Source organism: Ostrea edulis, chromosome 3 (assembly GCF_947568905.1).
Source record: "Ostrea edulis chromosome 3, xbOstEdul1.1, whole genome shotgun sequence".
NCBI classification, from domain to species: domain Eukaryota; kingdom Metazoa; phylum Mollusca; class Bivalvia; order Ostreida; family Ostreidae; genus Ostrea; species Ostrea edulis.
This window is the reverse complement of record NC_079166.1, coordinates 35,720,855-35,736,349: the sequence shown is the minus strand read 5'-3', so window position 1 is coordinate 35,736,349 and position 15,495 is coordinate 35,720,855. Positions and strand designations below refer to the sequence as shown.

Below are 15,495 nucleotides of genomic sequence, written 5' to 3'. Positions count from 1 at the left end.
TTGAATTGATGATACTACTCTCAATTAAATGATGTGTGTGTGTATAATCCTTTTTAATTTTGCACCATGGGGTGCATATGTGTTTTACAAACATCTCTTGTTTTTTACATGCTTCATGAGGACCCTTGATAGATCTGGCGAATAAACATATTTTGAAATAATTATATAATCTTAGATTTATCAGAGTTTATCCACTGACCCCTCTCAGGCAGTAATATGATCAAGGACTGTGCATGAATATGATATATTGACTGCTATTACTCTTTACTTGAGTACCATATTTTCCCAACACGATTATATAGTATCATTGAAAAGATAAATGATTAATCAAGAGAAGGATTTGGAATGTATAGTGGGTTGTCTGTAATCCCCAGATTTAACCCCGATATGTATGTTCCTTGGATTAATGTGCTATTGAAAACTAAACTAAATGTATTTCCAAAACTTATAGATGACAGAAACCCCTCTCCAGCTTGAGTACTGACTTGGTCTTTAGTAATTTACTTCCATTTTATTTCCCCATCAAGCTATAGTGTCGTTGTATTTTTACACCAAGTTTTTGCAGTCGACCACTATTTTGTTTTACTTCCATGTATTTTACATCGGGATCAAAGTTTGTTTAATTTTATTATATATAGTTCGAAGAAAAAAAAGCTGCATGGACTGGTGAAGTCTTATATCTTTCATACCAACACAATGTGTGCAGATGTTAACCATGCTTAAAACTGAGATAGAAAAGTGTTTGCATATAGTTTTAATTTGTAGACATTGTCAGAATTGATACCCGAGATCGAAAGGACTAACACCACAGTCTCAGATGGAAAAACGTGAAAATGAAGTGAAGGTAGAAAATAATTTAGAACGAGGTGAAACAGTGAGTATGATAAATACTATTAAATATCATATACGTTACTAGAAGAAATGGTTCTAATTACTTTAACACTTATTTTTGAACTAAAATAATCATGTACTTGCTTTTAAAATCGTTGTTTGAGGAAATAGTATGGTTCATTAGAGGTTACTTCATCTTTATCTCTTTCAAAATATACAAGAAGCAAAGGTATTCCATATATACAGCCCAACATTATGCTAAGACTTATTAAATTCATAAGTAATTGGGGAGGAGGTATTTAATGTGTACTTATTGTATATTTTTTTCAAAGGAAAATAGACACTATTTCAATGGTTTTGAGTGCCATCTTGTCGGAACGGAAGTTTTCAAATACGACGCCTGGCTAAAGGGAAAGTGCCAAAATTCAAAATATTGAAATTACACTTTTAGTCGTTACTATTTTGAATACATGAGAATAACAACATATTTCTCGCTATACATTTAATGTTACTACGATTTTTAACTGGGCATGCATTTTTTCAGAATTCTAAGGACATTTTGAACATTTACGCTCATTTTGATATCTAAAATTTTGTCATTTTCCCTATATCCAGCCGTTGCGATATAGTAACTTTAGTTCCATTCAGAACGATTTGAATTTGAATCGATTTAAACGAAACGTGTCCAAAGGAGGTTTTCAAGAGGTTTTGTATTCTTATCCCCTCACAATCCGGAAGACAGGCCCCTTTGATTCATTTCACAAGATATGTATGCATGTATATATGTACAATGTGGTGGTAAGTAAGTTGAATTGTCATTATTTGAACATTTAGGCCCTGTTTTTTCGATTTTTATATGGAAAATCCTGATATACAAATCGTATTATTCAGTCTGTGATCGTGTTGACGATTCAATCATGCAAAGTATTATTCTCTGTGCGGCTCATGTGTACATGTGTCGTAACTTGACCCTACTAGATCTATGTGTAAAACTTCCTGTTTATTTGTTTTATTGTCTACCAACCTATTGTAGATAGAATTCAACAGTTGCAATTGCTCTTTACACAGTCTAATGTAAAATATGATTCCACTTGCATAATGCCCCAAAGAACAATATAATAAGTCAAAGACCTGCAGGGCCTTAGAGTCGACTCGCACTTCATTGTCAACTAGAGTAGGTAATATTTAAGGAGCAAGATAGCAGTAATTAAGGATGAAGAACATCGTGTATGGATGTGTGCGTGTGTGCACGCTTCTTTTAGCAGGATTTACTGTACTGACTCTCAGTGTATATTTTTAGAGTTTATTAAGCAACTAGACGTAAAAAAAAAAAAAAAAAAAAAAACTACTATAAAAAGAAACTTTTGTAAAACATGTATCCCCCATGGTGCAAAATTGAAAAGGGTTATACATACAAGTCATTTAATTGATAATAGTGCAAAATCAATTCAAGATATTGAGTGGACAATATCTTATGTCCAGAGTGGACTGAGCATATTACTTACAAATAGATAAGGGTCATCCACTCCTTAGGATGTACCAGTGTATCATGTTTGGTGTCAATCAAGTATTTGAATTTTGAAATATAGGAGACAATATATTACTATGTCCAGTTTGACCCTTGGCCTTTGACCAAGTGAACCTAAAATTAATAGAGGTCATTTACTCCTTAGGATTTACCAGCTCACCAAGTTTGATATCTGTCAAGCAAATGATTCGCATGATATTGAGCTGACAGTATATTCCTATACACAGTTTGACCCTTGACCTTGGACCATGTACCTCAAAATCAATAGAGGTTATCCACCCCTTATGATGTACCAGTCTTTCAAGTTTAATGTCTGTCAAGCAAAGGGTTCTCAAGCTATTGAGTGGACAGGATATTCATGTCCAATTTGGCTCTTGACCTTAATCATGTGACCTCAAAATCAATAGGAGTCATATACTCAATCTGATGTCTGTCGAGCAAATGATCATTAAGCTATTGAATGAAGTATATTCCTATGTCCAGAGTGGATTGACCCTTGAGCTTTTGACCTGAAAATCACTTGATGTCCTCTTCTACTCATAACCAACATAATATGGAATATCATAACTATTAAGTGAATGATTCTCAAGATATTGAGCGAACATGTGGTCAACCAATCGATAAGTGCAAGTATTCCCCCCTCCTTTCTTTTTTGAAAGGGGGCATAAGTAATTGTTCATAGAATCTCAAATATAGGCACACGAATTTAGACATATGACTAAATTGGTTTCCGTACTTCGGAAAACATATATACTGACATTCTCTCAAAAGAGGGCGCGTTACCACAAGCTTCATAATGTGAGAAGCGCATGGAACTATCGGTAGAGAATATATAGTGCAAGTACCAAATGTAACTCTGGGAAAGGAATGTATAGACACATTTAACATCCCAGTCAATGGGTGGAATGAATATGAGTTACCATACCTATACTGGATTCCTAAGCTACATAAAAACCCTTACAAACAAAGATACATTGCTGGATCCGGTAAGTGCTCTACCAAGACCCTATCTTTTGCTCCTGACGAAAATATTTATAGCTGTGAAGGAGAAACTTACTGTGCAACTACATATGCCAGAAGTGGTGTTAATCAAATGTGGATTCTAAAGAACTTTTAGTAAACTTGAAATCGCAAAACTTTTCCCAAATCAATAACATCAAAACCTATTACTTTTAAACAATATACGACCGTTCCTCATGATAAATGAAAGACTAGACTTTTTGACATCATAGATAGTTGCTTCTTCAACAAAAATGGAAAAAGGAAATATTCATATCTAGTGATCAGTCATCCGAAAACTTACTTTGTTAAACACCACTCTGATTCCACGCACAAGTACAAAGTACTCTGAAGTTGAAATAAAGAATATGCTAGAGTTTCTCATTGACAATATTTTCGTGGTCTTTGGTGATCAGGTCTTACAACAGTCTGTTGGAATTCATAAGGGCACGAATTGTGCTCCTTTGTTAGCTGAACTGTTTCTATATTCATATGAAGCAGAATTTATTCAAAGACTTCTACGCAAGAAGAAACAATCTCATGTGGCATTCAATTCGACATTTAGATATATCGACGATGTTTTGTTTATTAACAATGATAACTTTCATTCATATATTGATTCGATATATCCCTGTGAGCTCGAAATAAAAGAAACCACATAGTCGTCCACTTCTGCTTCATACTTACATATTTTATTGAAAGTAGACATTAACGGCAAATTGACAACTCAACTGGATGACAAACGGGATAATTTCAGCTTCTCCATCGTCAACTTCCCATATTTATATACCGGTAGCAATATTCCATTATCACCTGGATATGGTGCTTATATCTCTCAACTCATTTGATACGCAAGAGCTTGTTCTGCGTATATTCAGTTTATAAATGGAGGCAAGCTACTTACACACAAGTTGATGGTACAGGGGTTTCAACAGTCTCGATTGAAGGCAGCATTTTACAAATTCTGTGGTCGTTATAAAGATCTAGTTCGTCAATACAACCTATCATTGGGTCAAATACTGTCTGACGTGTTTTATATCGATTGTTAGGCCGTTCTTGGCACACTGATTTTGACTGCGGATAACTTCGTTTACCTGATCAGGATATAGCGCTCACGGCGGGTGTGACCGTTCGACAGGGGATGCGTACTCCTAGGCACCTGATCCCACCTCTGGTGTGTCCAGGGGTCCGTGTTTGCCAAACTATCTATTTTGTATTGCTTGTGGGAGTTATGAGATTGTTTACTGTGCGTTATCTTCACCTTTCATAGTGGAAGTAGAGCACGGAATTCTGGGTAGAGAATGAAATACTGACTGGTACCATGATATTTATGGGCTTTCATACTTAATTTTACCCTTACGAAATGCATAATTATATTTATTACACCTGTATGTAAGTCCATATAATAAGCATATTGCTTACATTCGGCAACTAATTATCATGAAACAGCGAATTGAAATTCATTATTTTTTAAACTGTCATGATATAGATCTTTCTCTTTGTGGCTTTCTGCAGGCTGCACGATTTGCATAGGTTTGGGAATATGCGATTAGATTTAATTTTCCATTTGCAGTAAACGACTGATGTACTTTACCCATCTAAATACGGCAAAATATTATATTTGAATTCTTCATTTAGTACCGATCAATCAGATTATTGGCTTTGATGATTATGATGTTTATAATTATCAATGAGGTCATTATATTGCACCTTGGTACGGCATTTTTCGTAGCTATTACAATACATTGAACAGTCTTCGATATAGTTTGAAGTTTAAACAAAGAAGTTATCGAGTCTGTTAAAACTTTATTGCTACAAAATCTCGTGATTTGCTGAAATTAACATTATTCGGTGAAGATTACCGCTTTGTAGTATGTATAAGGACAAGGATGCCGCTTAGTCAGAATTGTACACACGAGCTGTGATATTTACAAACCGGACGTGTTTTCTGTGTCACTGTAGTAGATGTTTGCAGAAATAGTCACATGATTTAGGCTTTTACACACATTCGATGAGGCCTCGACGGGGAGTATAAATCGGTCGTAACAGACCCATACCATTTTCAAATATTGACCATGCTTTTTCAAGCTCAAAAAGCGAGATATTCACTTTCTTTGATATAAAATATTTACGTACACTATTTGTTTCGTGTTTGCGGTTGAATCTATTATTTGTAGTTGATATATTTATACACATGTCTCATGTTCAATAAACAAGTAAAATTGCCTGTGACGCTTAATATGCTTACATTATGTAGTCATGCGTACTATATATAGTTTCATTAAAGTATTGAGGGGACTCATTTAAATTACATTGTCATAAAAATGTCAACATATGGTATGTGTTCAAAACAATGGTGATGTTAAAAAAAGGAAATCTAGAGATTTTTCTACACTATGGTTTTATAAAAGTGTGTATAAAATAAAGGTAAATGAAAGTCGTTTGACACATTTTTGTTGGGGCTATTTGAATTTATAGATTTTTTGCAAGTTCAGCATGGTCGGAACCGGGTTTCATACTGTATTAAAGACGACACATTATAAACACATACAGTGGGCTAGGGGCTTCCCAAAGCACCGGTATCTGAATTTTAATCAGTAAATAGATATAAATAGAAAAAAGAAGAAAAAAACTATATCTATATCTATGTAAAACTTATACAGTAACAATTTTGATGCACCAGATGCACATTTCGACAAATAATGTCTCTTCAGTGATGCTCAAGCCGAAATTTTGGAAATTCGAAATAACAATAAACTTGTAAGAGCTAAAAGGAAAACTAGAATGCAAAAACTGGAGCCAAATTCGTCCAAGGATCAGAACTATGCATGAGGGGGATATAATCCTTAATACATTTTGTAAATACACCAGATGTGCAATGACATTTTACCCCCTGATCAATTCGATTCCGATTTTATTATTGAATTCACCGAAACAAACCTATTATCCGACACAGTCAAGCTCAGAAATGATTGTCCTTCTCATCCGTCGATTCAGAAGTCTAAACCCCCTCGCTCTAATCCAACAACGGACATATTTGAACGATATTTTGAACCTGACTATCATGTCGTGACGTCACGAAATAACATCTCCGAACCATAAAAAGGGAAACCAAAACTACATAAGAGTTAGTCAATTTGATATATTGATTAATTCAGAATCAAAACAAACGACACAGAAGTAAATTTCTTTATTTTGTCTTATCTCAAAATTTTATCTTATTGATTATACCTAAATTCATTTGTAGATTTGATTAATGTGGCAGAGTTAGTTTATCTAGTGCGGATATGTGATTGGCATATTGGTGTTACCGATGATTTACTATTGTTATTTACTAGAAGTAAAACTTGAGCATTGAGGAAGTTGCGCCTAGTCTAGTGAATGATAGGGGACGTTGCTTACTATCGGCACTTTTTTTTTTACGCCCATAAGTGTCTGTTCTGTAATAAAGAAACCCACGTACAAAGGAAAATACACAAACTGGTAAAGTGTGACAAAACAGTGGAAGAAGCCATCAAAAACCTGCAAAACATAAAAGTGGCCATGGCAAAATAAAAAGTTGGTGGTTGAATGTATATTGTTGAACTCGAGAAATTTTTACTTATATGGAGACGTTACCATTGCCGGTGAAGGGCTGCAAAATCTAGGCTTATGCTCGGCGCTTACAGCCTTTGAGTAAGGAGGAATATTTATCATGCCATACCCGGTGTGAAACAGGACCTCGGTCATTGCGGTCGAATCCGAAGGGCCGTCCCATTTAATCGCCTCTTACGATAAGCAAGGTAGCAATTCGAATTTAGGATAACTCCAAAATGCGAACACACACATACATGTATATATATTATAGATAATTGAGTCTGCATATGCTTTAGCCCTTTCAGCCAAACTACAAATCAAGGAATCTGCTGTGATAATCAAAATGCAGACTTTTGACTGCCACAAAATTGCCAATAACCAAACACAGTCACCTCTCAATCATTTCTGAATACACGTGTATAGCATGTTTTTTTGCATTTCTCTCTCAAGTCGCGATCGTATCAGACAACCCATCTTTTTTCAGGATGAAAAAGGGTTGTCAAATCGTACTCTAAGGAGGCCAACCTCACCTATGAATGACCAATGGATATTACCTAAGCACCTGACGTTTAAAATGACTATACACCATAGGACGAGAAGTACAGAGTTATTTACACTATTAAACACGTTAGGTCACTATCGAAATTACTTACAGATGCTGGAGCTTGAAACTGCTATTTGCAATGCGATTACTGATTCTGGATTATTACTGCCTGCAAGCATTTTCCAGCAATTTTTAAAGAAAAAATCATGTTTTAGTCCCAAACCTCGTAAATAAAGTTTTGGGGCAAAACATGAAATTTGCCACCGTATATTTATGTTAAACAACTTGATATATAATCAAAGGGATATCTACGTTCACAGAATACTTGTTTATTACTGCCTGCAAGCATTTTCCAGCAATTGTTAACGAAAAAAATCATGTTTTAGCCCCAAACCTCGTAAATAAAGTTTTGGGGCAAAACATGAAATTTGCCACCGCATATTTATGTTAAACAACTTGATATATAATCAAAGGGATATCTACGTTCACAAAATACTTGTTTGCAAATGTCAATGACATCAATATCGGATCTCAAGAGTTTTTCCAGTTTTCGACTATCATTTTTACAAATTTAATGTTTTTGCCCCAAAACTCGTAAACACCCCCACGTAAAAATGTCAAACAACTTGATTTATAATCAAGAGACTATGTACATTAAAAAAAATAATTGTTTGTAAAAATCCCTAGGGGGTAGTCCATTACCTTTACTAGTCCATGGTCTAATTGTAGTATTGTATTTAATGTGTGCACGATAAAATAAATCGTAATTTATTTGACTATAGTGTTTCTCTGTTAGCCATCTCCTTACAATGTTAGTATAGGGAAAAGCTATATTGGTGCTGCCAGCAGGTATTTTTGTTTTTTAGCTGGTAATCACCCCGGCCTGCACATTTCAGTGCCCGTTGCTATCTTGGATTGTTTCCGAGACGTAAGGTAACGGGATAAGTTTCATCAATTTTTGGCCGGGTTGCACGAAGTGCAAATCCGGTCTATAGTATGGTGAAGTGAAGGCGGGCGGGCGAGCGGGCGGTTGGGGAAATTTTGTGAAATCAACTCCTCCTACAGTTTTTTTATGTACAACCTTGAGACTTTTCAGAAAGTAAGTATATATATTGAAGTTATGCACTAGGTTTTTGAAGTCTGACCTTTGTCGAATATGGGCGCTACAGCAAAAAGTTGTTACTAAAAATAGAGTTCAACTTGAAAAAGGTAAGTGAGATTATCTTTTGTGGTTAAATTTAGTTGCACTACCTCTGAGGAAAAATTCAATTATATATGAATGTCAAATTTTCTGGGCATGAGTTGTAAATTTGCAATATAAATAGAGAAATTCTGTTTCTTTATCATATATACAATTGAAGTTATTGTTCATTTTAGTTATTATTACTTAATATTACATATATCAGCAGTGCTCCAAGTTGCGAGTAAAAAATCAATTTTGCGACTAGAGATTATAATTAAGTCGCATTTTCGCGAGTGAAGAAAATTTGGGCAACCAGTAAAATTTTAGAATCGGGATCGGAAGTCTGAATAAATATTTTTGGTCTCGGTCAAAACAATCAAGATGGCGGGAAAACGAGGTTTAGAGCACTTTGGATTTATCAATAGTAAATAACAGAAGCCTCAGCCTTGTACATGCAACAAAGAAATTCAAGAATCACACGGGGAAAGTTCTGCATCAGAAGATGGCGTAGCAATGTCTAAAGAGAAAACCAAAGTAAAGGAAGAACCCCAGTCCTGAAATGGCGGAGGAAATTTTCGTGATGGCAAAATGTTTTTGCAGAATTTGTGAGGCCAATAAGCCAGCAACGTCCACATTTTCTAGACATCCATTGTCCTATTTCGCCACGACCGAGTGTACATCTTTCAAACGTGGAAATGTGACTATTCACGGTAACGGTAAGAGACATGTCGTTGTTCGTGACTGCATTATTAGCAGTAAGTCGAGCGGGGCAACTGTTGCTGTTAATTTTCAAAGACAATCAAACTCGAGATGTAGTGTTCTTATTGATGCTGGTACTAATTGTTCAGCAAAAGATCCAACAAAACTAGGAGGTCTTATTCGCATAACATGATAAGCAGTGAAGGCCCACTTTTTGATAACTTTAAAGCAAATCCTTGTGTAGAAAGCTGGGTTTCTTCTCCAGAAGCGTACTGTAAAATATACAGGATGGCCCAATGCAATACAACTTTTGCCAGAGTAAATACTTGACTTGTTAGCATCCAGCATGTTTCACATTACATTTCTATTCAGTTTCAAAATATAAACAAACAAAATGTATACATGGTGTTGATTTTTTACTTGCAAGATATTCATATTTAAAAAGAAACCCTTGTAAGTCTTATATTTACAACAGCTTTTACTATGGCGAGTAGAAATTTTGAACATGGTGACTAGAAATTTGAAAATCGCGACCAGAAATATTTTTAGGTCGCCATTTTGCGACCTGATAGCAGATGCGACTTGGAGCACTGTATCATGTTTTTTTTAAATTAATCAATAAAAGCCCTGCGGCAATATGTGATGTTTTTTAATATATATATATATATCGGCATTTTTACAAGACAAAAATCCGTACCTGTGTCCGGAAACAACCGTGTCCGCTCACGTTACCGATACGGAACTAACATTTTTTCCACTCGTCAAAACTCATTTTGATAATTTACTTTACAATTCTACCTCCTTCAACACTAAGGCCATAACAAATCATAACAGTCCTCCATACAACTACCACCAAATAAATCCCTACCCAAATTATTTACTCTAAATATTGCAACCCGGCCAATTGAGTCTTTGACCCATTTTTTGTGTATACTTTTTCACTTGCATTTGTCGTTGAGCTGGTAATCCGTTATATGTGAATTACAATTTTCCGTCTTTTGAATCGCTGGGTGTGTTGGACCATGCTTTAAGTTCCTTTGTTAGGAGGATAGGGACTTTGAAGCCGACTGGGGACTTACAAGCTCGGATAGGGGAACTGACTAAGAGGGTTTTGGGAGTATCCCGGTATAGCGCAGTCCACGGAGAGTCCCATCTTCCGGAAACGTGAAGTTTGCTTCGGGTGTGTGTAGCACACCGATGTCTCAGGGGGAGGGTGCACCGGATGATATCATCCACTATGGGGGTGGATATATATCCCTTACCCAGGAAACTGATTTGTATGGGTCTGATGAGACATCTGGTTTTCAACGGTTTTATTACTTAATGCAGGAGCGACAAACTATTTTTGAGGGGGTCGTTGGTCGCATGCGAGGAGAAATGGGTCAAATACAAAGGAATATAACTCGAGTTCACGGTGACTTAGATGCGGTTAACAGCAGGAAAGATAGCCTCGGTCAATGTTTTTAGTCGGCTCGCGAAGCGAGATGCTCCTTGCTGTTCACGGCGTCTTCTAAAATCGGATTGTTAGCGCCTCACAAACTTTTCTGTTTATTCTTACACCGAGAGCAAACAAATCCTGCGCATAAAGATCTTCAAATTTGATTTCCTTGTTTTTTTTAAACACCATTAAGTTTTGAAGACATACCATATCTGTGGACACATTTATGACAATGTAATGGAAATAAGTCCCCTCAATACGTTTAAAGTAACTGTATATAGTGCGCATGAATACATAATGTAAACAAATTAAGTGTTACGGGCAATTGTACATGTCATGTTTATTAAACATGTTACGTGTGTATATATCAACTACTAAATAAAAAAAAAAGGGTCGGAAATTTTTTTGAAGTGTAAGAAGTAAATATTTTCAAAAAGGTGTTCCAAAGAATTCCTTTGTTTAAAACCGCGAAAAAATTACCACAGGCACCTGAAGTATGGATACCACTACCCCTCCTTTAAGATAATTATTTGTGGTAATAATATCTCTGAAATTTGTGAATTCCCTGTCTTTCAATTTATGTAATCGTTTCACGCTTTTTGTAAGCTTTTGAGATTGGCCTTCTACCCATATGATAAAATACAAGTATTAGGTAGAAGGCCAATACGTAATAATGCTACGTAACTACGTAACGTCGAGCTGTAGCAGTATTACGTTAAGTAAGAGTATTATTACAAGAAAAGTTGGCCGTTTTCAAAGTTCGATCTATAGGTTGGTTCCTGACCTATGTTGAAATGGTGAATTGTAGTGAAAATAGAATCAAATTAATCGAAGAATTGAAATAAAGGATCAATCTTTGTCTCCTTACCCCCAAAAGTTAGGATTTGGAGCTTTGATTTTATTTTTGAATTTTGCAAGATAAATGTTTTCAGACAATTGTTTAAACCAACTTCTTCTCCGGCTACCCCCCTTCCACCCCCACCCCAAAGAGTTTCGCACCTGAGATTTGGAGTAATGTCAATTTTTTAGGAAGTATATTTTTGATTTCTTTATCGAAGGAAAATTAGGAAATTGAAAAGAATAACCGGGGTCGCACCGCTTGTTATTGAGCTACAGTGTTCTAAACATAACCTAATTGCACTTAAAATTTATTCAATTAAACTTGATTTATCTGTTGTTGTCAACACAACATAAACAACACAAATTAATCATTACATAGAATAGATACATAATCATGTCTTCTGACACTAAGGATTAAGAAAAATTAATACTAGTAACGGAAATAGACAACAACCTCTCTGCACTTACTATACCAAAAGAAATCATGATATCAAATTTGAAAGTTTAAAGGACATATAAGGAGTAATGTCAATTTCTAAAATTACATATAATTTTCAAGGTTTTATCTTCAAATTTAAAATGGAACTAAAATAATTGTGGTTAGCGACCAAAAATTTAGGTTATAGGCGAAAATGTTGAATTTTTATAGAAAATTTCCAGTAAATTAATTTAAACTTTTTTAAGAATCGATGATTTGTTTGAAAAAAATATATCAACCAAATTAATAAATTGCAACATTTGAACTCGTTCAAAGTCGCAACTACTTGTATCATAAATTATAAAACTAAAATACACGTATAGGGGCATGAAAGTAAAAGATATATTGGATGAAACAGAAACTAATATCACGCAGATTTAGAACTTTTTGATTAATCAATCTTTCCGCCACAAAATATAGTCCCTGCAAAACCCTTTCAAAATTTGAATTGACACAATTCCCCTCCCCCCCCCCCCCCCCGATGGATAGGGTTCAGTAATAGATGTGTATTAATATGTCTGCACCAATGGGATCAGTATTGAACCAGTAAATACTTAGTTGAAGTACCCTGTGCAGTTGTGTTCAAAAGCTCAGGAGCCAAACCCCTTCAAAACGACCACCACCCTAAATAAACAAAACAAAACAAAACAATACAACAAAACCCGAAAAATACCCTAAATATGATTATAATCTACCGATTATAAAGTCTCCCAAACAAAGTACTGACTGTATAAAAGTAGCTTTTTTCTGAGTACTACAATTTTCCTCCCTTGACAAAATCCATGCGAATTTAACGTTCATTTAAAAGATCTAAATTACTAAGACTTTGATTTTGGAATTTTTAAAAAAAAATCCCCCTTTTCCTTCAGTAACACTGGTGTCACGAAACCTTTATAATAGTTTCTAGGTCACTACACCCTTTTATCATTTCTGAAAATTCCATGTCCCTATCAGTCTATAACAGACTTATGTTTAAGGTCAGAGGTCAAGGTTATTGGAGTAACTTCACCTTGATACCAATTTGTAGATTCCATCATCCTTTTATTATTTATGAAAATTCCATCTCTTTATCATGCCTAGTTTTTAAGTAATACCAAGTTTATAATCTAAGGTCTGACGTCAAGGTCACTGGAGTTTGTAGATCTTATCATATTATCATTTATGAAGATCCAAGGTCTCTATCAATTACAGGTCTAAAATTATATGAGTTTGTATGTTCAAGGTCAAGGTCATTGGGGTTACTTGACCTTGATACCAATTTATAGATCCCATCATCCTTTCATAATTTCTGAAGACCCCATGTCTCTTTCTCATCATTTCTGAAGACCCCGTGTCTCTTTCAGACCTGGTTCTTAAGTAATACCATTTTTACGTTCTAAGGTCAGAGGTCAAGGTCACTGAAGTTACTTGACCTTAATAAAAGTTTATAGGTGCTGTCATCTTCTTGCCATTTCTGAAGATTCCATGCCGCTATTAGTCCCGGTTTTAAAGTTACTTGAGTTACTCTGACCTTGATACAAATTTGTAGACCCTGTCATTCTCTATTCATTCCTGAAGACTCTAGGACTCTCTCTATCATATTTGTCAAGTCATGTCTGTTGAATTCTGGAATTAATTCCCCCCATAGAGTTCTATGTTAAACCCCACTCCCATTTAACTTTAACCCCCGCAAATGTACCCTAACACCCTTCAATCTGAAAACAAAAACATTTCTGCACATCTAGATACACTGGCCTATCATATTAATGAATATCTAGTGTAACGTTTTCGGATATTTGAGGTACGACCAATTAGTCACTGTTTATATCACGTGATGTCATTTGTGTATAAATACCGAGACTCCGCAGTCGTCTGTGTCATTCTGATAGAAGACCCAGCCCAGTAGAGAGGACGAGATTATGTGTACTAATAAAGTATTCATAGTAAACAATTCCTCGCCTGTTCTTACAGTTAGAGAGTGAATTTGGAAGGCCATCAGAAGTCTGGCCTGCCACGAAGAGGTTGACCTCCAGTAAAGAGGTTAGCCATAGTTCGTTTTTTGGTGTCGTCCGCATTGGCTGAACAGACCATCGTCCAGACCGCTATACTCATTGTCCGTCCTGAATAAGGCATCCTACAGTGAGTGTAGTGGTTGAAGGGCTACCACATATGCTGTCCGTCCTGAATAAGGCGTCCTACAGTATATGGGGGTAATCCGAGGGCGACTGGGCTCTACATTTTGTTAAGTTAGCACTACCAGTTTATCGTTGCTTGCCTCTGATTGATATAATGATTCTCTGTTTGATTATAATTAACCTAGATAAGATTAGGACGTATTTGTATATTTTGGCAGTCCACTAAAATAATACCATTTAGTTTAAATTAGTTATTGTTGAATACCCCAAACCCTGGAATTGACCAGGTACGATCCCAGAATTTAATGTAAATACGTTACAGAATGTGGTGGCAGGGTCGGGATTTGGGGTAAAATTCTGTCATTAAAGTTTACATTTGATTTTGGTTTATTTTAGTCGAGTTTGTTTAATTTTGTGAATTACTGATATGTCTGAGAGCGATGTAAATGCTGAGATGACTGCCTTAGAGCAGGAGCTAAGTAGGCTTCAGGCTAGTATAAATAGAAGTCGGACAAGGCCAGCCGCCAGAGATTCGGGATTACCTGAGAGTAGGCGGACTACCATAGATGACAAATATTACATACGGGAGGGTACAAAACCTAAAACTGTTAGGATGACAACCCTACCTAATACGTATACTGGGCCTGACAATCTTACTGATTTAAGTAGGGCAGATGATGGCGAGCCAGATAGATTTTCTATTACGAGCACACCAAACCATGCAAATACACCGAGGCTTGATTTTCCAGTGATGAATGAGACTAACATTACAACTCGCCGCCCTGAGAGTACTGCACAGAAGGACAACCCAAAGATCACCATTGTGAGACCAGATAAATTTGACGGAAGTTCGTCATGGGCCGATTTTAAGTCTCGCTTTGATATATGTGCAGAATTGAATAAATGGGCTCTGTCAGAGAAGGGGATATATTTGGCTGTTGCCTTGCGAGGTCAAGCACAGAGTGTTCTTGGGAATCAGTCAGCAGTAGACAGATGTAACTACAGACTTCTAAGTAAGGCTCTAAAGGAGAGATTTTTGCCTTCAAACCAAACAGAATTCTGATGACTTTTTGGTTCTTCCTAGTGGTACATAGTTGAATATATAGTTGTTGGATAAAAAGATAATAATAAGAAAGAAATTCTTTGTAAATTGCATTGAAATTGATCGTTTTGTCGTTTATTAAACCTTTGTTTAAAATAGAAGAATTGTTTAGTTTCCAATTCGTACATGCGGGACGCACGTCATCGGAGGCATGGGTAGTGTA

General features: G+C 35.8%; 1 protein-coding gene across 3 annotated transcripts in view; it reads left to right on the top strand.

Annotated features, from left to right (window-relative positions):
* Positions 1–572: 572 nt before the first annotated feature.
* The window catches only part of LOC130053394 (proteoglycan 4-like), a 33,719-nt gene continuing 18,796 nt past the window's right edge, over positions 573–15,495 (top strand). Inside the window, exon 1 of one of the 3 annotated variants that reach the window (XR_008801969.1) lies at positions 573–874. Coding sequence is in view for 1 of the 3 variants with exons in the window: in XM_056160548.1 (XP_056016523.1) it covers positions 818–874 (57 nt within the window). In the remaining 2 variants the exon portion in view is untranslated. The remainder of the gene's footprint in view (positions 875–15,495) is intronic. The other 2 variants (XR_008801970.1, XM_056160548.1) reach the window with 2 other exon arrangements.